Source organism: Topomyia yanbarensis, chromosome 2 (assembly GCF_030247195.1).
Source record: "Topomyia yanbarensis strain Yona2022 chromosome 2, ASM3024719v1, whole genome shotgun sequence".
NCBI lineage: Eukaryota > Metazoa > Arthropoda > Insecta > Diptera > Culicidae > Topomyia > Topomyia yanbarensis.
Genome location: NC_080671.1, coordinates 123,738,880 through 123,761,876, shown reverse-complemented (window position 1 = coordinate 123,761,876; position 22,997 = coordinate 123,738,880). Strand labels below are relative to the sequence as shown.

Here is a 22,997-nt window from a genome sequence, read left to right as displayed (position 1 = left end):
CGATTTTTACGCTTGAAATTTATAGTCTAATTTTACATTCTAATATATTTAAAACAGGTTTGACGAAGCGTGTGTTCTTGCGACTGTTATTTTCGGTCGTTCATTTAGTCGTGTGATGTTCAACCAGCTTTTATCTTACATGTTACTCATTCTATGGGTTATTACACTTTTAACGAAATTAGATAGGTATTCACTCAAAATTTAGTAACTGCCTACTTAATTCGGTAGAAAGTAAACACCCTGTAATACAAATAATATGGAGGGATTCCATGAGAAACCGGCCGACCGCAAAATATGACCATCGTCGATTCGAACGAAACTTTGCAGGTGTGTTCGCTGTATGAATCTCCATGATATTCTCTGGCAATTGGAATATTTTGATACAAGAGTAATTTTTCAAAAGGGCGTAAACGTTTCTACGTGTACGAATTTCAAATTTTTTTTGCTCGAATACTCTATTTTATACAGCAAAACTATCTGAGAACAAGTTACAGGGAATGAATACTTCTGTCCGAAAAAAATATACACTGATAAAAATGTTGTGTCATTCTTCAAAAAAACAAAAATTTACGATAAAAATTTAAATTGCGAAAAAAACCCATTTTTTTTAAATTTTTTATATTTTGTTACCGAAAACCGAAAGAGAAAAGAAATATTTTGATTGTGATTGCATGATGGAGAAAAAATCGGTAAAAAAGTTTTTCTAACAATAACTTCGTACATGTTTTTAAATTTCATACTAATTGACACACAAAATTGTAATTTTATTACAGAATATAATTCTAAGCACCATTTAAAATCAAAATGCATTTAAAAAAATCTTCCAAAATGCGATAGTTTTCGAGATATTTGAAATTTTGTTACTTCAAAAACAATTAATTCGTGTAATTGTGCCCTTTTTAAAAGTTATTCGCGTTACCCCATCGAAAAATGTCAAAAATTTAATGTTTATCGTTTTAAAGACGTAAAAGCAACCTTTTTAGTGTATTTGGATCATGGAGAGGCTTTCAATAAAAAAGTGTTCCTAACAACAACTTTTGACATTTTTTTATAATTCTTACTATTTGCAGTCAAAAATACAATTTTCTTTTTGAATATGATTCTAAACGCCATTTTAAATCGAAATGCTCTTAACAAAAATTTTCCAACATGTAGTAGTTCTCGAGATATTTTAACTTTTGTTTTAACAACACAATTATTTTGTTTTATTACGACCTTTTCATAAGTTAGTCGCATTTCTCCATCAACAATAATAGGTTTTTCAAAAGGCCCGTAAACTTTCGTGCAACTTTCTCTTTGACATCAAGGCGATATTGTAAACCATTTGAAAGTTACATGAAAGCAACCAAAATATATTTCAACCATAGGGTCTGTTGATTAAACTATATAGCTGAATCATATGTTGGTTCATCAGCACGTCCCTCCATCAGGGAACAGTCAGTGTAACAGACCACTTGCGTTTGTTGTTGTCTTTCCATATAGCCAAACAAACACTCCTCTCGAGAGAGAATCTTCACATGAAATTTCCTTTAAGGAAAACTACATGTGAGTGTAATATCGCTGGAAGCAACAATATCTTCACCCCATGTAACCATTTGCGACCACAATTGTGTATGACTGGTAGCAAGATCAACATGATTACTGTTCCAAATCCCAGTAACCTGCAGTCTGTATGCACATGATGGTGATTCTTATTTGAGGTGTATGTGTAATGGTTTGATATTTAGAAGTGCCTTAAGAGCAGCAGTCGGAATTGTGGTGAAAGCACCAGTCAACGCCATGAGCGCCATTCTTCGCAGATGGTTTAGCTTTGACTGGACTGTTATCACCTCTCCCCTCTGCCACCACACAAGGCATCTGTATGACAGTATTGGACGTACAATCGTTGTGTAAATCCAATAGATGTATTTAGGTTTGAGACCCCAGGTTTTTCCAAAAGTTCGTCTGCACTGCCCGAAGGCCATACACGCTTTCTTGACTCTCAACTCAATGAAAGCAGACCAATTCAGTTTGGAATCCAATATAACTCCAACGTATTTGACTTGATCTGCACACAGTAGCTCAGAATCAAAGAACTGCAAGGGACGAATCCCGGTTGTTATTCGCTTCTTCGTGAAAATAACCATTGAAGTTTTGCTTGGGTTAATTGATAATTTAACTTGTCGACACCACTGTTCGACAGCTCTTAATGCCTGTTGCATTAAGTCAAAGATTGTTCCGTTGCAAAATCCAGTAATTAGTATTCGGTAATCGTCAGCAAGCCCGTAGGTTGGAAATCCAAGCTCATTGAGTTTCTTCAACAAGCCGTCGGCTACCAAGTTCCATAACAAAGGTGATAGAATGCCGCCCTGAGGACGACTGCAAATACTCAACTTCCGTATCTCAGCCTGTCGCAGTGACGAGCAAAGTATGCGGTTACTAAGCATTGCGTTTATCCAACCCGGGATACATGCAGATATCCCTTGATCGCGCGTCGCCGCCAGAATAGACTGGAAGGACACATTGTCAAAAGCACCCTCAATATCTAGGAATACACCCAAGCTAGTATGCTAGTATGTTGTAAACAACATCGTGAAGCAGAGTGATCGTGGATTTCCCACAATGATATGCACGTTGCATTTTGTGCAGTGGATATTCAACTAAACTAACGTTCCTGATGTGACGATCGATTATCCGTTCCAAAGCTTTCAGAAGAAAAGAACTTAAGCTGATAGGCCTAAAACTCTTGGCTTCTTCATAGCTTGAGCGCCCCCCTTTGGGAATAAACCTAACAGTTATTTCTCGCCATGCTTTCGGGATATATCCGGTAGCAAGACTGGAAAGCATAATCTTTTTCAAAACATGTTTAATAATATCAAATCTCTTTTGCAGTAGCACGGGAAGTATTCCATCTTTTCCGGGTGATTTGTACGGAGCAAAGCTGTCAACTGCCCACTTGACCGATTCAGTGGAAACCAATGTGCGTGCTAACACCCACGAGTCCGAATCATGAATCCAAATGAGATCTGTGAACATTGTTCAGCTCCGGATCGATGCGACCCGGAAAGTGTGTGTCGAAGAGACAATTAAGAACATCTTTTTCGTCCGTCACATAAACACCATCTCTGACTTTTAAGGAGTTCATGTTAAAATCATTCGAATTTGATTTTTTCCACTACAAGTATATGAGCGGTGCAAAATGAACTGAACTAAAAACCTTACTTTATTATTATCCATACTACTAATGAGAGAATCATATAGGTTTGTCACGAATAGACAAGAAGATTGCTCAAAATTCATCTACTAATTTACAACAAAAGCATAAGAGAGATCGCCTGTACCTGCCACTCCGTTACCAACCAAAACCAATTGAGACCCCAAAATGTTCATTGGACAATTTACTAATTTAGTACAATAAACTAGAAAGTCTAAAAGATGCAGGAAATGTAGTATAAAGTTTTATTTTTGTCACTTCTTACGACATGGAAGTAGCAAAAACTAAATCACTAAATTGAAACAACCATGTACCAAAACCAGACAATGCAGAAGATGCAACAAGTAAAGAAAAGATTCCCGATAATGTGAAACAGGTTATGATATTATTGTACTCATGAAATATGGTTTACATGGCAATCATGTATTCCTCAAAACCAAATGAATATAGTGCATGTATTACTCAAAACTATATGAAAATAATCAATAAAATATAATGAGATGAAAATATGTTATGAACATGATTTAATAAACAAAAAGCAAACCAATGAACATGGTGATAAAAAAATAGTTCTGCGTACTGATATGACTGAAGAAAATTGATAATTGGTTTTCGATCCTTCTCGCGAATTGTCAATTCTCAAACTTTATACATGATTGAAGTCATCATTCCACTCAGACAATACCATGCGTTTTCTTTATGCACATTGAATGCTCTGTGGATTAGTTCCCTAGTTGGTAAAAAAAACTCTAAACAAACATAGAAATTAGATTGTTCAACCCAAAGAAGTGTCAGCTTGATTGGCATCACCCGGCGGATATGTGTTCCCTTACAATGCTATTAAATCAACGAACATCAAAAATTACATACGACAAAATATGCAAAATTAAAAAAAATAGAATCAAAGCTTCTACTTATGATTCATCTAATAAAAATAGGTGATAAAGGACGCGGACGAAAATAGTTGACCGCTTGTTTCATACACTCCCTTTCTGACATAAAACTACCGATTACCGAAGGTTATATAACATTGCTTACAAAGTTCATTGATTAGTGTCGACAAATGACTATCGCACGGGAAGAGTGTGGTGTGTATACACTGTGAAAATAATGATGAGAATGCATGTCATGTAAAGCAATTATCTTAGTGTGAACGAATGAAAATGACACAATTGTAACATTTGATGTTTTAGAAAACGTTTTGTTAAAATTTAAAATAATTGGTTACTTGTTTCAACTCACATTCATTGCTGTTTCAACTTACCTCGGTATGATGAGAGTTGAAACAAAGAGAACACTGTTACAATAATCAATATATTGATGCTTATCGATTTATATCAGTTATACTGATGTAATTTGATAAAGCATGTAAGAAATTTAAAAATAAGCCATCATCGAATGACAGTTTTTGTCGATTTATCCAACCAAAACAAAAAAAAAATTTCAACCCTCCTCGATCTCCCCTACAGCAGCCAAATAAAAATGTATTTTACTGCTGTACGGAAAAGTGTACTCGGTTTGGCTACCGTTCTGGCAGGAGCAGCAGTGATACGTCGCTGTAGCAGGCTGTATGGCTTGTGCAAATGTAAATGTACCGGAAAATATGTAGTTTACCGGTACCATTCGCATCCGTACTTAGGAGCATGAAATTTGCACACGTTATAAGTCACAAAAACGCACAACTTTTTGCGTACGACACCAAAGAGCGTGCATTGTTCAATCAGCAGCAGCGTCATCATGCGATTACGGGCTTTAGCGAGCCAATCTGAAACTAGCAGCTTTCAGCGGATATAAGCTCTTCCACCAAGTATGCAGTGGGCTTTGCCATCGAGTTTCCTCTTCAATGTGCTCCGTAATCGGTCCCAGCATGCCCTGTAAATTCACGAAGACGGCTTGGCATAGAATCTAGAAAATAATCCAGTATCCTCATGTATCCTATACAATAAACTGTGAAGTGTGATAAGTCGTTCGGTGTTGTGTGGATATAGGTCCTCGACAAAGTCTTCCAGAACCATTTTTAGCTTATCTGAAACAAATATATTTGCAACTGAATTCAGAAGGTACACAAATACGATTTTATTTATGCTCAGTTTACGATTCTGTTGCGATTACGAGTTTCTGCAAGAAGTTGAAATATTATTGAATACTGTTCGCATGACCTGCCTACGAGATATTTTTTTCTATTTTTTTTTCAAAAAATTTCAAGTTAATTCATATCAATTTACAGTGCAGTAATACTGTAAACCAAATGTTGTGGAGTGCTTTTAGTGAGATTGACAACATCAAACCGTGTATTAAATATTCTACAACGATTCTTATCAACCCCGCCAAACGACATGGTTGGGCAGCAGAGGGTTAAAAGAACTAAATGAAACGGCACCTATAAAAAATTACATCACAAATTACTTCCTACAGATCTCATAGATATGGTTCGTTTCAAATGATCACCGATAGGAAAACATGACAAATTCAATTGCCAATAGAAAAGAAACAGCCAGTCCTGGTCCAATAAACCACCCAATCTACACAAATCACAGACGCCGGCACTAGAGCGCAAGTTAAACCGGACAAGTTGGCTTTTCGTTTTCCTAATGAAAACATAACTTTTAATTTATTCCAATTTAAACGTCAATTAATAAGTGGAAGCGCAGCCACAGCGGAAACGAGGCAAGTGAACGAAGCAAAATGATTTAAATATTGATTAAAATGCAGATTAGTTCAGCAGACTGCTGCAGTCCAGATTCCGGTCAACGCATTCGGGAGCAAAAAGTAGCACAACAACAAAAACAACAGGACCAGCATCGGGTCCTTCATTGTTTCAATCTAAATTTCTCAGTTTTTTTGTCAGTCGCTTTTATTTTCGTTTTGTTGTTTTTCTCTCAACAAGATCTTATCGCTGTTTTTCACGCTGCATCATTGTGGTTTGTTTTTTTCGCCAGCCACACTCAGTGCTGCAGCTTGCGCTAGTGAACCACAAACGATTCAATAAGAACAGGATTAAGAAATATCCGAAGCAGAATGCAAAGCGCTAGAATGTCATAAGCATTCGACGCTTCGCTGCTCAACGAGGTGCACTTAATCCGGCACCGAAGGCGTTGTCATTCCGTGGACGTAAATTGTAGCGGTTCTGCGGGGGGTCGAAGGGGGGGGGGGTAGACAGAATCGCGAAAGGTGTCAATAATATATAAATTAATGCACTAAGAAGTGTAAGAAAATGCAAATGCACAGTAGCTCTCAGAAGGCAGCAGCAAGCAGAATTTTAACCTGTTAACGGTGGGAGTTGGAAAGTGACAGCAGATTGGTTTGAACGTATTTTAAACACCTTTCGCTGTACACTAAGGAAATATCGCTGGTCTTGAATGGGTTTGTACTGACGTGCAGGTCAGCTTGCTGGTCGGTTCTGATCGTATTCCGGTCGAGATTGGGCACAAATAAGTCAGCGAAAAGAATTGGCAATAACAGGCGAATCAGATTATGGAAATGGGATAAAAAATTCAACGTGGGATTGTTCACGGGCTACCACCGTTTTGCTACCGGGTTACGCTTCGGCCCCGTTGCATGCCTTGCATGCAGCCAAGCGGTTGTGTGTTTTTTTCCAGGCAGACCTCCGGGTAGGATTTCGCTTGGCAGTTGATTGTCAAACATTTCGAAACCAAACGGATTAACTTGCAAATATTTTTGGTAGTAGGAGTAGCTTAACATTAAAGCGCAAATTTTACAAGGTTGTAGATTATTCGAACAAATTAAGGAGATATTGAGCATGTTGTAATATTCATATAGTTAATACATATTTAAAATTTTCTTTCTTTTCCATTTTTCATTTTTCGCGTGCCGAACAATTTCTCTTATCGGAGTTAGATTAAGGGTATATTTTTGAACCATCCTCCGCAACTACTGCTAAGTGTATTTTCGGCAGTTGAAATAAGCGGTTGCTAAAACAGCAAACCCCGCACTGTAGCAGATCATCACTTATCAAATTCTCATCGTTGACGACGCCTTACATCTCTACCCTTACCGCTGGAATATACATATAATCCCGCGAAAAGTGCTCACAGCAAGCAATATCGTTTACCTGCTTTGATTTGGCTAGCAAAACCCTTATCTTGTCCGAGCGAACCTTTTGAGCTTACAGTCACAGCCGAGAACCGTTCTGTCAAGCCTTTATAAATCTGAAGAAGATTCAGCGATTTAGTCTTAGCTGACTTTAGTCAGCTCTTCTTTTAGTTCTCTGCTAGCACCGATAACATTGGTTCCACGGTTGCTGACTATTTCTACTGAGGCTTCTTGCAATGAAGTTTCTAGTGGCAAGAATGCAACAATCTGTTGTCAGACTGTGAGCTATCTCTACATGTATTGCTCGTTTGGTGAGGCAGGTAATTAAAACACCCCAGTGTTTCTCAACTACAGACATCGGCCCAAAATAATCGATGCCGATATATGAGAACGGGCGACAGAATGCTTTCAATCGCGTGGACGGAAGAGCAGACATTTCTGGTGCAGCTGGTATTGCTTGACAGTTCTTGCAGAGTTCACAGGGACCTCGTCCATGACGGTATACAGAATGGAGCTGAAGCATGTAAAATCTATGGCGAATTTCGTTGATGTGGCAGTACTGCTGGTGGATGATCGCGAAGATCAGATCTGTTACTGGATGACATTTCGGCAGCAGTTTCGTGCGCTCCTCTGTAAATTCACAAGCGTCTATACGACCCTTCATTCGCAGCAGTCCATTTTCGTCCAGTGTGGGATTGAGACCGTATAGATAGTTATTCTTCGGTATCACTCTTTTCCACGGCACAAGGTTCGGTTTCTTCAATCGATCAATATCTATAGCAAATTCAGCATATTGCACTTGCTTCAGAATAAACCGCTCTGTCGCCTTAAGTTCCAGTTGAGTCTGTGGACCAGTGGCAATGAGCTTTCCTGCCAGTTTCCTGAGGAGATTTATTGGGTATCTTTTAACGAACGCTACGAGACGATTTAGCCTTTTCCACTTCGAGAAATATTACCACCGAAACAGAGAACGCTGTGCAGAGTGGTGGAGCACATGCAGACGCTTCTCTTCCGTAGTTTGACCGAATGGTGATAATGTGGCAGGCCACTAGACTCTTGACTTTCACAAAAATTCCAGATCGCGGAACCATCGGCTTTCTGGTGACAAATCTGGGAGCTTCGGCCACTTCGTAGTGTCATCCGATACGTTTGGTTTTGACGGAATCCAGTTCCACTCGTTCGGTTCAGTCATCACTGACTCGCACTGCTACGAACTGGCTGTATTTACGGTGATCGGAGTTGATCCAGTAGAGAATATCACGTGAGTCCGACGAGAAGAATCTTTTCGTGGGTTCGAGCTTCTGTGTCTCCATGAAATCGTTCGCCAAACGGGCTCCAATTATCGCTACTTGAAGTTCCGGTCTTGGAATCGACGTAAACCGCAATGAGGCTACCCGTGTCTTCGTTCCGATAAGCGCACATTCCACTTTACTGTTCTCTTCAAACCGCAGATACGCAAATCCGTTCTTCGAGGCATCCACGAACACATGAAGTTGCATCACATTCTGCTTCCCACGCCGGTCTTTATTCGATAACATCTCGGCACCCTGACCTATTTTACATGTGGTAGAACTCACGACCAGGTTTTCCACATATCGTACTGTTCGGATTTAATCTGGTCGTCCCAGTTAACAACACTTCGCCAGATCTCCTGAAGTAGAATTTTAAGGAACATGAAAAAAAATGTACCAACAATCCCAGGCGATCGTAGATCATCATCAGGGTACTCAAAATCTGTCTCTTGGTTGGTACTATATGAGCCTGGTGGAAATCCGCACTAATTCGAGGAGATACTTTGAAGGTAAACGGTCTAGATCCGGTCTAGATTCAAGCTCTCACAGTACTCTTTGTGAGTATGATAGCCAGTTGTGTATTTCAAACCCAGCCGCTGCATGAACGTAGCGCACATCCTTCGCAAGCTTCACCGCTTCGTCTTCTGACTCCTCACTGGACGGCGTGTCAGCGACATAGTATTTTCTGACAGTTGCCTCAGACGCCCTCGGAAACTGTTTCTAGAATCGTTGCGCATTGTGATTCTTCACATACTGAGCGGAACTCACCAAACAGTTAGCCCCGAATATCATAACCTTCATTACGTAGCTGTCTAGGTAACGATTTTGCTCGCCATCACGCCACAAGAACCTCTGACATTGTTGATTCACCAAGACTTGGTGGAATATTTTTCAAATATCGCCTGTGATGACAATTTCAAACTCTCGAAAACGACGTAGGACAGAGGAATGGTAACTAAGCTGGTCCGGACCGGTTAGCAGGAAGGTATTCAGAGATGCTCCTGTAACCTTGGCATATGCGTCCCTTACTATCCATAGTTTTCTAGACTTGTTAGGGTTCACAACGGGTAATATGGGAAGATAACAGACTCATGGAAATTCTTCCGACAGTTGGATTTTATTTAGCTTGTCAATATATCCGTTTCTCTCATAGTCTTGTATTTTCTGGTTCAATACTTCAGCCAGATCCAGCTCGCTTTGCATTCGCTTCTCCAACCATATCAATCATCGCATGTCCATTGATTTACTGCCTGGCAGTCGAGCATCGTCGTGCCGCCAAAGCAGTCCTGTTTCGAATCATTTTCCTTCACGTCTGTAGTTCTGCGTGACTTCGCTCGGAACACGGACACACGTGAAAACTGTGGTGTGCCATAAAATCCATCTCTGCTTTTGAGGCTTCAGCGCAGGGGCCGAATTCTATCTAGCTCAAACGTGTTCTGGTGGCGATCGATTCGTTGATTCCTCCCTCTTTGCTGTCCAGCGCGTGACCCAAACGGCAGTTGTCCATTCCAAACAGTATCTACGGTTGACCGTTACGATAGGAGGCAGCAGGCAAACCTTCCAAGTGTTGATAATGTCGTTCCAGTTCTTTCATCTCGAGGGTTTGGCGAGGTAGAGCGAGACTACGTACGTTGTATACCTTTGAAATTCAGTATCTGCCCGAATTGTTTGATCCGGAAATCTCCAACTGTAGCATCACGGAGCTTGTTTCCTGGCACTGATGATCTACCCTTCAACCCAGACACAAGGGATGCGGTTCGCCTTCAAGATGAAGTTCCTTCAGCAAGCTATGTTCTATCAGCGTCACTGACGAACCTTTATCTAAAAAGGGCGAAGATGAACATAGTCTTTCGTCACATGTATGAACAATTATTCCTTCCACAAGCTTCTTTTACTGTACAGTAGACCGCCTGGAAAAATAATGAATTTTTGAAAACTCAATTGGGCCACCCCCGAGTCAAGAAGTTCTTGTACCGAATTTGAAGCAAATCGGACAAGTCTAGTTACCGGACCAACGTGCCTGAAATTTGCATGGAGAAACTCACTCGCATTTTCACCGCAAATTGGCCCTGTATGCATCGCATTATCACTGTAAGGGAATGTCGTATAGGTTGGGAGGCTATATAAGTTGGGACAACTCGATTCTTTCGTTCCTATGCATACTAGACTCCAGCCAGCAGGATTGGACTTGCCATCAACGTTTCGAAGACAAAATACGTAAGAGGAAGAGGTTCTAGAGACAACAATGGGAACCTCCCATCCCAAGTTCGGATTGACGGCGACGAAATCGATATGGTCGACGGATTCGTGTATTTGGGCTCACTGGTAACCGCTGACAATGATACCAGCAGAGAAATTCAGAGACGGATCCTGGCGGGAAATCGTGCCTACTTTGGACTCCGGAGGACGCTACGGTCGAATAAAATTTGCCACCGCACGAAGACGCTGATTACACTGGTGGTCCTCTACGGCCACGAGACATGGACTATACTCGTGGAGGACAAACGCGCCCTTGGAGTTTTCGAACGGAAGGTGTTACGTACCATCTATGGTGGCGTGCAAATGGAAGACGGAACGTGACGCAAGCGAATGAACCACGAGTTGCATTAGTTGCTGGAAGAACCATGCATCGCACATACTGCAAAAATAGGACGATTGTGGTGGACTGGACACATCGTAAGAATGTCGTATGACGACCCGGTGAAGATGGTTCTTCAGGGCGACCCTACAGGAACAAGAAGACGGGGCGCACGGTCGATCGACCAGTTAGAGGACGACCTGAAGCGATTTCTAAAGCTAAAGAGAAGAGATTGTTACGTAGCCCCGAGCTCCAGACCCAGTACATTGAGTTCATTCGAGAATACGAGACTCTCGGTCATCGCCATAAAGTGATCGAATCAGATGACCCGCCGGGCCAGAAAACTTTTTACCTGCCACATCAAGCCGTTTTGCGTTCCTTCAGTTCAACCACAAAATATCGAGTGGTATTCGATGCCAGCGCGAAGTCGTTCCCATACAAACTTGCGTTAAACGACGTACCCCTCGTCGGTCCAGTAGTGTTATTATTTTTTTTTTGCAATGGAGAAGACCTTTACGTCCTAGCCCAGTACACGTGCTATTGGTAGGGTCCAATCTACCACACGGGGTGCACTGGGGGCGTGTCGGGCTCGAATGGTGACCAGCTATTAATACCGACTAAACTCCATTGGGCTCCGCCATCATTCCTCCCAGGAACTACCTCTCGGTATTACTTCTGGGGGATGGCTGTACTAAATGTACTCATTCACTCTCACTCACGCGTTCATACGTCCTGTATGAGGCTTACTTGGGTGCTCTCTCAATCGCACTTTGATTCACTCTCAAACACTCCCACATGAGGCTGACTTTTGTGCTCATCTTTTTCGTTCCTTGCGAGGCTGACTTGTGTGCTCACCTTACTCATTCCTTGCTAGGCTTCAGGAATCAGGAATCAGAATATATTGGCTCAAATGGCACGTTCCCCGTACATAGTCGGGGATTTGTGCCTTGCCGTGTGTTTTCATCATTTCCTGAGCGGAAGGAAAGGACAAGGAGGTGTGGGGAAGTAGACTTGGAAAGGTGGGAAAAACAGCACAAAACAAAAAATAAACAACAGGTAAATTAAACTCACAAGTAGTTCAACTTGCCTGCGAATAAGCCTAAAGCTCTTTACCACATTGGATAAGAAACTTTAGTATGTCTCTGAGTTTCAGTCGACCAAACATGGTTTCGTCTATATAAGGACGGCTGAAGACTCGAAATCGCAATTGCGCTACCGCTGGACAGTTGCATATCAGATGATATGAGGTTCCGTAGTCGGATTCACAAAGATCACATGAAAAAGACTCAGCGCGCTGAATAGTTGCCATGTGATAATTGAGTTTGCAATGGCCGGTTAAAGCCCTGGTCAGCATGCCGCAGTGGAGCTTCGAAAAATGTAAGAGATTTTTCGAAACCACTGGGCATGGTTGTTCTAGAAACGCCTTTGTTTGGCGACACGTTTGTAGATTTCTCCAATAATTGCGGTGCTCGGACGAAGCCCAGGACCGTATTTTTTCCCTTATCCAACTTGTCGAAATTGGCAGCGCGGGCTCAGGACCAATGAAGTCAATCGCTGAACCTGCCCTGGCCAATTCGTCAGCCCATTCATTTCCAGTAATACCGCAATGTCCGGGCACCCAGACAAGGTAGATAGTGTTGACAATGCTTAGTTCTTCGATTTGGGTTCGGCACGCGATCACTAGCTTGGACCGGGATTTGTCTGAGCTAAGAGCCTTGATTGCAGCCTGACTATCGGAGCAGAAGTTTATAACTCTGCCGGACAAACTCAGTTGAAGGGCCGATTGCACCCCGCACATAATCGCAAAGATTTCTGCTTGGAATACAGTACAGTATCTACCTAGTGAGTGAGATTGTTCCAGTCTCATTTCACGACAGTAGACACCAGCACCAGCACGTCCCTCCATCAGAGAACCGTCAGTGTAACAAATCACTTGCGTTTGTTGTTGTCTTTCCATAAAGCCAGACAACCACTCCTCTCGAGAGGGAATCTTAACATGGAATGTCCTGTAAGGAAAACTACAAGTGAGTGTAATATCGCTGGGAGCAATGGGCTCCGCCATCATTCCTCCCAGGAACTACCTCTCGGTATTACTTCTGGGGGATGGCTGTACTAAATGTACTCATTCACTCTCACTCACGCGTTCATACGTCCTGTATGAGGCTTACTTGGGTGCTCTCTCAATCGCACTTTGATTCACTCTCAAACACTCCCACATGAGGCTGACTTTTGTGCTCATCTTTTTCGTTCCTTGCGAGGCTGACTTGTGTGCTCACCTTACTCATTCCTTGCTAGGCTTACTTTTGTGCTCGCCCCACCCATACCATGTGAGGCTGACTTGGGTGCTCACCCTATCACCTGATTCACTCTCAATCGTGCCACTCTATTGTACCTTTGTCACTCCCCCTGGCATCCCATGTGGGACATTTTTCTTAGGCCCCACTTCTGACATACCATGCGAGGCTGACTTGTGTGCTCACCTTTTTCATTCCTTGCTTGGCTTACTTTTGTGCTAACCTCTACCATACCATGTGAGGCTGACTTTTGTCCTCACCCTTAACATGCCGTGTGAGACTGACTTGAATGCTCACCCTTTCACTCCTCTGTCACGCCATGAGGTATCGATAGCTAAGTCCCAACATACTACGCTACGACCCTCCCGTCTTGGCATGAGGCAGTCCACTTATACACCTATACACTCACTCTTCTGTCTTGCTTCGGGGTGGCTGGGTTTACCCCTTACGCGGTTGCCATTCGCTGCGCCAAACCTGCCTCGGCATGAACAGACCATTCACTCTCTCTTTCGCGCTTGGCCTTTTTCGCTCCAGCTAACCAATCACTAGTTAGCCGTGCCCGCCGTCTGTTGCTCGGTTCGCCAGATTACCTGTAGCCTACTGGCAATCTGGATGGTAGCAGCCGAGACTGCGTTCCACTTCTCCACCGATTGACACATCCGCTGAATAAGGGTATCAGGGGTTGTGTCCCAGCCACAGACGCCAAGCACTGCTCTTCTTTCGACGTCGAACCGATGACATACGAACGGTATGTGTTCGGCAGTTTCGTCTACACCTGGGCAGTCCGGGCAGACTGGAACCTCCGCGTGCCCGAACCTGTGGAGGTACTGTCGGAAACAGCCATGGCCTGACAGGAATTGTGTCAGGTGGAAGTGAACTTCCCCATGGGGTCTTCCCGCCCAGCTCGATATGCTAGGTATCAGCCGGTGGGTCCACCTACCTTTCGAGGAGTTGTCCCACTCACGCTGCCATCTGGCGACCGAGGTCACCCTGGTGCGCTCGCGGGCTCCCCTATTTCCACGTAGCTCAAAGCACTCCTCATCTTCCCGAATGACCAGCCCGACTGGCATCATGCTCGCTATCACGCAGGATGCATCGTGTGATACCGTGCGGTAGGCAGATATCACTCTGAGGCACATCACGCGGTAGGTGCTCTTCAGTTTCTGTAGGTAACTGGTTACCCTCAGTGCTCTTGACCATGACGGGCCGCCGTATCTGAGGATAGATACGGCAACGCCTGCCAGTAACCTACGTCTACTGGCACACACCTTTGAGCTGTTGGACATCATTCTCGATAGAGCCGCAAAAGCAGTTGACGCTCTCTTGCATGCATAGTCGACATGGCTGCCGAAGGTCAGCTTGTCGTCTCTAATGACTCCGAGAGGCTTCACACTTCGCTGTGAAGTGATCGCGACTTCTCCCACATGGATAACTGCATGTTGTGCCGACTTGCGGTTGTTGACGATAACTACCTCCGTCTTATGATGAGCGAGCTCCAGGCCTCTCGCGCTCATCCATTCCTCCACCGTGCTGATCGCGTGTTCTGCGGTTAGTTCTACCTCTGGAATTGACTCCCCGTAGACCTCCAAGCCCAAGTAACAATTGAAGTTTTATAGCACGCTACAAGTGCAATCTAAGTTTTATGAGTGGCCTTAAAACTATCATAAAACCTCAATTGTTACTAGGGAGGTTACGTCGTCAGTAAAGCCGACGATCTTGACTCCAGGAGGGAACTTCAGTCTCAGAACCCCGTCATACATGAGGTTCCATAGCACAGGGCCTAGGATCGAACCCTGCGGGACTCCGGCGGTAATTGGAACCCTTTTCTGACCGGCATCGGTCTCGTATAGCAGTACGCGGTTCTGGAAGTAACTTTCCAAGATCCGGTACAGACCCACCGGTAGGCTAAGCCGGTGTAACGAGAGCGCGATGGCATCCCAGCTTGCGCTGTTGAATGCGTTCTTCACGTCGAGTGTCACTTACGCACAGTATCGAATACCTCGCCTTTTTCGTTGGATCGCTATCTCGACAGTATTTATCACTGAGTTGAGAGCGTCCACTGTGGACTTACCCTTCCGAAAGCCAAACTGGTTGCTTGACAGACCGTCCGTACCTTCCGTGTACGGGATTAGCCTGTTTAGGATGATCCTCTCAAGCAGTTTGCCAGTCGTGTCTATCAGACAGATTGGTCTGTACGCCGATGGGTCGCCTGTCGGCTTCCCGGGCTTCGGCAACAGCACCAAACCTTTTCCATCTATCGGGGAAACGGCACTCGTCAAGGCATCTCTGCATAGCTAGCCTGAACATGTTCGGGTTCGCTACGATCGCTGCCTTGAGAGCGTTGTTTGGAACTCCATCCGGTCCTGGAGCTTTGTTCATTGCTAGGGATTTAGCCACTGCGAGTAGTTCTTCGTTCGTCACTGGAACCACCATTTCGACCGTGCCCGCACTGTCTCGTAGTGCAGGTGGCCAGGGGCTTGTGGCTCGAGACGGGAAGAGTACTTCGATAATCGTTGCCAACCGGTCCGGAGACCGTTCTGGGGGTGAGGAGCCCCTTTTGGTCTTGGCCATCACAATCCTGTAGGCGGATTCGCGTTGACACTCTCACACAGGTTGTCGAAACACGCTCTCTTGCTGCTTTTAATGGCCTTGTTAAGGGCCAATTTCGCAGCTCGAAACACTTCACAGCGGTTCCCTCTTGCATCCTCGGTACGAGCTCTTTGCATCCTACGTCTAGCTCTGAGGCAGGCTGACCGTAGAGCTGCAATCTCGGCACTCCACCAGTTTACCGGGCATCTGCCGTTTCTTGGCAGTGTTTTTCTCGGCATAGTGGCGTCGCACGCGCATGATAGAACAGCTACCAGTGCATCCCCGCTTAGACTGTCGGTGTTGGCCTCCAGTCCCAGGGCCGCGGTGAAAGCTTCGCTGTCGAAGTGATTGGACTTCCACCCGCGTACCTGACAGGGATCTCCCGCCCTCGGATGCTGCACACCATAGTTGATCTTAGAGCGGATTGCTAAATGATCGCTATGGGTGTAGCCTTCGTCTACCCTCCATTCCATGCCTGGAGCCAGACTCGGGCTGGCAAATGTTACGTCAAATCACGCCTCCACTCCGTTTCTACGGAATGTACTAGCGGAGCAATTATTAGCTAGCACAGTATCGAGTTTCGCAAGCGCCTCCATTAGCGCTTGACCCCTGCTATTTGTACAGCGGCTGCCCCACTCCACTGCCCAAGCGTTAAAGTCTCCCGCTATGGCTACCGGTTTCAGGCCCACTAGGTCCGACGAGAGCCTGACGATCATCTGGTTGAACTGTTCTATTGGCCACCTTGGTGGGGCGTAGCAGCTGCAATAGAACACACCATTGATCTTGGCAATCGCCACACCCTCGGCGGAGGAGTGTATTACCTCTTGAACCGGGAACCGTCCCATTGTACAGATTGCAACCATTCCAGACCCGTCCGAAACCCAATTGCCGTTTCCGGCAGGGATGCGGTACGGGTCTGATAAGAGGGCGACATCTGTCCTCGACTCCGAGACCAACTGCCACAGCAGCTGTTGGGCTGCTGCACAATGGTTAAGATTTAGCTGTGTGACGTTCACGGCTTCTTCTTATTTGCCTCACCGAAAGGACACGAAGGTCCGCCCATAGCATGTTTATGGGCTTGCTTCTTAGCGGTGCAGATAAGGCACTTGTGCGCCTTAGTGCAACTCCGCTCCTTATGCCCCTCCTCGCCGCAGCGACGACATAGTTTGCTCCTGTCTATGTTCTTGCACTCGTAGGCTTTGTGGCCGGACTCAAGGCACCGATAGCACCTATCCACTGAAGGCGGCTGGGGTATGCTAATAGGGCATACCGACCAGCCGATCTTCAGCTTACCTTTCTCGGTTACCTTTTTGGCATCCGCCTTTAATAGCCTGAGGTAGGCTACTTGGGTGCCAGAGGGTCCATCTCTAAATCGCACAGACGCCCGCTCGATTGTGACGTCGCATTGTTCCTTAACGGCTGCGACGACATCTTCTGCGGTCGTGAACTCGTTCAGATGCTTGCACTGGAGAGTCATTTCCACCCCTAGCGACCTGACTTGGGCGCCTTCACCAAGAACCTCTTGGGTCAAGGCCTTGTATACCGCACTAGATTGTGCGCCTCGCTTCAGCACCAGAAGCATTTCTCCCGTGTTGGTGCGTCTCACGCTACGCACATCTTGTCCAAGGGCCGAAAGGCTTTCGGCCGCCTTCATCGACTTTAGGACATCGGCGTATTTGTCCTTGTCGGTTTTTAACCACAAGGCCTCGCCTCTGTCCTTGGCCTTCTTCGCGGGCCGCGGTACCTCCGGTGTCGGTGCCGGCTTCTTCTTGGTGACCAGCGTCCAGGGGTTAACGCCCCCCTGCCCCGGTCGGGCCGGGTTGCTGGTAACAACGCTCTGCTCAGCGCCCTCGCTTACCTCGGCCAGACGGCGTTTGGCCTTAACGGTTGCACGCCGTGTGGTGTCGGTTTTTGCACCCTCTCCTGGCGACTTCCTAGGGCGCTTCGCGTTTGACGCCGTCTTACGATTGCCCTTGCCTTTTACCTTCGAGGGGAACTCGGCCGCCGCTTCGAACGACGTGGCTGCTCCATAGAAGGTGAAGGCCACTGTCTGAGTGCCTGTATCGACCTTCTCTTTTCCCTCCCTCTTGGAGGCCACTGTCTGGGTTTCTCTGTCGGACTTCTCCCGACATTCCACCCTCTTGGCATAAGCCTGCTGTTTCTATCTTGCGACACGAACAGTTTTCCGGAGTTTCAGGAGACTCTGTTTTAACTCCTTGCTTATGTTTTGCTTTGCGCTAGTGTACTCGATTATTGAATCGAGCTGCTCCACCACTTTGCGCATCGCGGATAGTGTCCCGTCCAATGCGTTGGTAGGGCTATTTCCTACCACTACTGGGGGGTCACTGGTGCTATCAGATGCAGCACTCGTCGCTCCACTACTCTCCCCACGGGGGGAGACCTCGCCAAACCACCTCTAACGAAGGGGTTTGGTACCTCCGTTTGTTTACTATAGTTTTTCTTTTTGTTCTCCATATCAAATCCCACGAGTAGCTCTGTTTCTCAATAGTTTCATGTACGTATATTATTACAGACATGCCACTATTGAGATCCGTCATTCGCTAGCGGAGTTAGTCTGGCATCCTTGAGAAGGTTCATCAGTCGCAGAGGATGCATTCAAGAATTGCATTCCGACAACGCCACGAATTTTAAGGGAGGAAACCACGAGATACGCAAGCTCTACAATTCGTGATCGGCAAGTGGTCCAACGCATCGAGCAGTTTTGTCACACACGAGAAATCGAGTGGCACTTTACCCCGCCGGACGCCTCCGAGTTTGGCGGGGCTTTGGGAAGCGGCGATGAAGTCGCACCTCAAACGTATCGTAGGAAGCGTCAAGCTCAATTTCAAAGAGTTTTTAACTGTTCTCGTCGAAATTGAAGCTATGCTGAATTCGCTGCCCCTGTTCGCCGTGTCTAACGATCCTGCTGATTCGTTGGTGATTACACCGCGCACTACTTGATTGGCCTTCCTCTCACCGCCTTGGCCGAACCATCATTGGAAAACCTGAAGGTTAATTGTTTGGACCGATGGCAGCATCTGCAGTTTATGCGTGAGCACTTTTGGCGTGCCTGGAGCCGAGATCATCTTAACACGCTACAGCCTCGGAAAAATAACTTACGAACCATGCCAAATATCTGCATCGGAATGATAGTTCTGCTTCATGATCGCAACCAGCCACCACTCCATTGAAAGTTCGGCGAAAAAAACAGCTGTTTATCCAGGCGTTCCCTCAGCTCTCAGTGGAACTACAATCAACTACGCAGAAGAAGCGAAACACCTAGGTGTTATCCTAGACAAAAAACTGAATTGAACTCGTACCTGACATTAGGGCATTGCAAAAAAAAATATTTTTTTGAATTCTCAAAGGCCCCCCTCTCATATTGTGACAATTGTCAAAGTAAGCTCAGATGCCAAATATCACATCATTTGGACAATTCTAGACCCCCGCCCACTTCGCTTGAAATTTTTGAAATTGGTGCTATGGGAAAATGTGGAGGAAAAATATATTAAATGCTATAACTTTTGAAATAGCCATCAGAAAATTACAATTTGAACCTCTTTTAAAGGAAATAACCTTAGTATTGGAATGAAGATATTCCTGTTCCTAGAAAAATACGGGATTGTGGGGTATTGGGTCATATTGGCCCCAAAATCACCTTTTTTTTATTTTTCTGCTCCGTGGTGCAAACCATACATATTTTGCAGTTTTTCTAATGTGAAAAAAATCTCAGAAATCGAACGGAACCTTTTAGACCTTTGTCCGAATACGAGAAGTATGGGTTATAGGGCCTTTTGTCATTTATGTTAAATTTTATCATTTTCTCGTGCATATATCTCTATTTTTCTTCATTCAATTTCAATAAATTGCACCTTGATAAACGTAAAAAATTCTTAGAAATGCAACAAAAATAGATTCGTTTGCGTTAAAATTCAAAAACATGAAATTTTTTTACATTAACTCTACAAACCACATTTTTTTCATTAAATGTCCTAATACCTCAACTTCACCTATTTTTCCAGGTATGAAACTTTTCTCATGTGATTCCTAAGCGCATTTTTCACTATAAATAGTAAATTAAATAAGAATTTTGTTGTTAAATGGAGTTAATGTGTGCGATTTTATGATAAAAATGTGAAATCGAGACTATATGTCAGTTAATTTGATGTTTCTGAATTTTACCGGTAACGAATCTATTTTTATTTTGTTTCTTAGGATTTTCCACGTTGAACAAGGTACAATTTATGAAAATTGAATGAACAATAATAGAGATATATGCACGAGAAAATGATAAAATTTAATATAAATGACAAAAGGCCCTATAACCCCAACTTCTCGTATTCGGCCAAAGGTCTAAAAGGTTCCGTACGATTTCTGAGATTTTGTCACATTAGAAAAACTGCAAAATATGTATGGTTTGCACAACGGAGCAGAAAAATTAAAAAAATGGGGGATTTTGGGGTCAAAATGACCCAGTACCGCACTTTCCCGTATTTTTATAGAAAAAAGGAATATCTCCATTCCAGTACTAATGTTATTTCCTTTGAAAAGAGGTATAATTTGTAATTTTCTGATTACTACTTCAAAAGTTATAGCATTTAATATATTTTTTCTCCACTTTTTCCCATAGCACCAAGTACAAAAATTTCAAGCGAAGTGGGCGGGGGTCTAGAATTGTCCAAATGATGTGAAAGAGGGGGGGGGGGCTTTGAGAATTAATTTTTTTTTTTTTTTGCAATGCCTTACCTGACATACGCCGTTAATAAAGCAACAACGGCACTATGGGCGTGCAGTAAACTCTTCGGGAAAACTTGGGGTCTCAAACCGAGATTGGCTTACTGGTCCTACACGACCATCGCCAGACCACGACTAACTTATTCCTCCATTGTGTGGTGACTCAAAGTTAAGCAAAAGACCGCCCAAACTAAACTAACTAAAGTTCAGAGGCTAGCCTGTCTCTCTATCACAGGCGCTATGAAATCAACACCCACTACAGCTAGGGAAGCCATGCTTCATCTACTTTCATTACACAAACATGTTATAAGGGAGGCGAGACTTGGCTCTCTGAGAGTACTAAAGGATAAACCACTATTTGATGGGGATGGGGATGGGGATCACCTGAGTATAATAAAGGAACACAAACATAAGCCTGTCTTGACCACATACCCGAGCAGAGTCTGATAACAAATTGAGAACTAAACTTGATGTTGTGATGTGGTAGGGAATGATTGCTCAGGTTGATATCATTTTGGTCGTTTTAACGGTTAAAAGATCAAAATCGAAAGCAGAAAAATTGCACTATGACATCAAACAGAAAACTATTTATGCTATCAGTGAAAGCAAATTGAAAACTCATTGAGATGGTGAAATATTTCATTGATAACAAAATAAGTAATCATTTTTATGTTCGTCAAAGAAATAGAAACAAACATTTTTTTCTAAAAATGTAAGCACATCAAAATGAGATCAAAATATGATGTCATATCTGAAAAAGTTTAAACTGATATCAAAATAAGATTTCAATTTGATGCTTGATATCAAAATATGTTGTCTATTTGCTGTAATTTTGATGTTGGACTTTGCTCGGGTACTTACCTTACCGTTCAGGCTAGAGCCTTGTTGTCTCTTGCTGTCTGCAGAAGCTGTCTCCACTCCACTCGGTCCATTACTGCTTGTCGCCAGCCTCGCAGTCTTTGAAGGGTTCGCAGGTCGTCCTCTATCTGGTCGATCCACCGTACTCGCTGTGCGCCCCGTTTTCTTGGCCCTGTCGGGTCGCTCTCAAGAACCATCTTCACATATTGACTACAGTTCAAGATAAAATGGAGGCTAAACTGAACTTCGATACCTCACATAAGGTCCACATAGTGAATCGTCAGATATGGGATGTAGGGGGTTTCATACTGCCTCATGGTACAATATCATTCCATGCGGATGGTTCTAAAATGGGTGAGCTGACTAGCTCTACGGACCAAGAATCTACGGAGTCTACGGACCAAGAATCAAAGAAGCGATTTCAATGGGAAAGTGGCCTACAGTCTTCCAGGCAAAGGTATATGCAATATACACCTGCTCAGAGGTCTGTAGGAAACGAAACCGCAGAGATGCAAAAATCGCAATATTTTCGGACAGCCAAGCAGTACTGTTGGCATTACGGTCGTCGAAATGTGAGCCTAAGCTAGTTTGGTAGTGCATCACATCTTTACAACAACTGGCAACTGGGTACCTGGCCACCAAAGAACCGAGGGTAAAGAAGTGGCCGACGAATTAGCCAGACGTGGTTCATCAAACATGTTAGTTGGACCATTTCTAGGTATACCTACCTTTGCTATCAAACTAGAACTTCCGGCTTGGGCAAGAGACGAACTACTAAACGACTGGCGTAACGTAGAAGGCGCTCGACAAGCTAAGAAATTCATACCGCCAGATACAAGGAGAGCCACAAAACAAATGAACTTAAACGTAAAGATTATTTACGGGACATTGTCCTGCTAAGTATCATCTGAAAAAAAATTGGCAAAAGTCAAGATGACATTTGTTGATTCTGTAACTACGAGCCCGAGAGCTCGGAACATATTATGACGCCTCACGAGGTATTACATATCTGTCCCAAACGATCCTACGATGGATTCGGGCAATTTGTAACATGTAGAGCAAACAGAGGCAGCCACAGGAGATAACCTGAATAGTGGTCGCAGTGGCAAAGTTTCCCCTAACAAAAAAATCCAGGCGAAGACGGGCTGGTGAGATCGGTCTATGTGTTCGTCGATGGCTCAACCTATCGCCGCTCTATCAACAAAATCTACAACCTTTTCATTGAAGATAATCAACCGAATTTAGCTTTCGCATACGCTCGCTAAATTTTGCAATTTGGTGATGCTTCGGAACATAATCTTGATAATTCACTTCTGATTATATTTATATATGTGCCCAAAATCATATATTTACTAAAAAATAATCCATTGTCTGTCACTTTGACCACCATAACTGGTTAACAGAGA

At 44.1% G+C, this 22,997-nt stretch overlaps 2 protein-coding genes across 2 annotated transcripts in view; both read right to left on the bottom strand.

The window, feature by feature from the left end:
* LOC131679711 (netrin receptor unc-5-like) overlaps window positions 1-8,784 on the bottom strand; it is a 159,019-nt gene extending 150,235 nt beyond the window's left edge. The window contains exons 1-2 of the mRNA XM_058960445.1: window positions 8,462-8,784; window positions 7,889-8,127 (exon numbers count right to left, since the gene is read on the bottom strand). Of these exons, the coding sequence (XP_058816428.1) occupies window positions 7,889-8,127; window positions 8,462-8,784 (562 nt within the window). The remainder of the gene's footprint in view (window positions 1-7,888; window positions 8,128-8,461) is intronic.
* LOC131680735 (netrin receptor unc-5-like) overlaps window positions 1-22,997 on the bottom strand; it is a 1,096,742-nt gene that overhangs the window by 882,743 nt on the left and 191,002 nt on the right. The gene's annotated exons all lie outside the window — the stretch shown is intronic.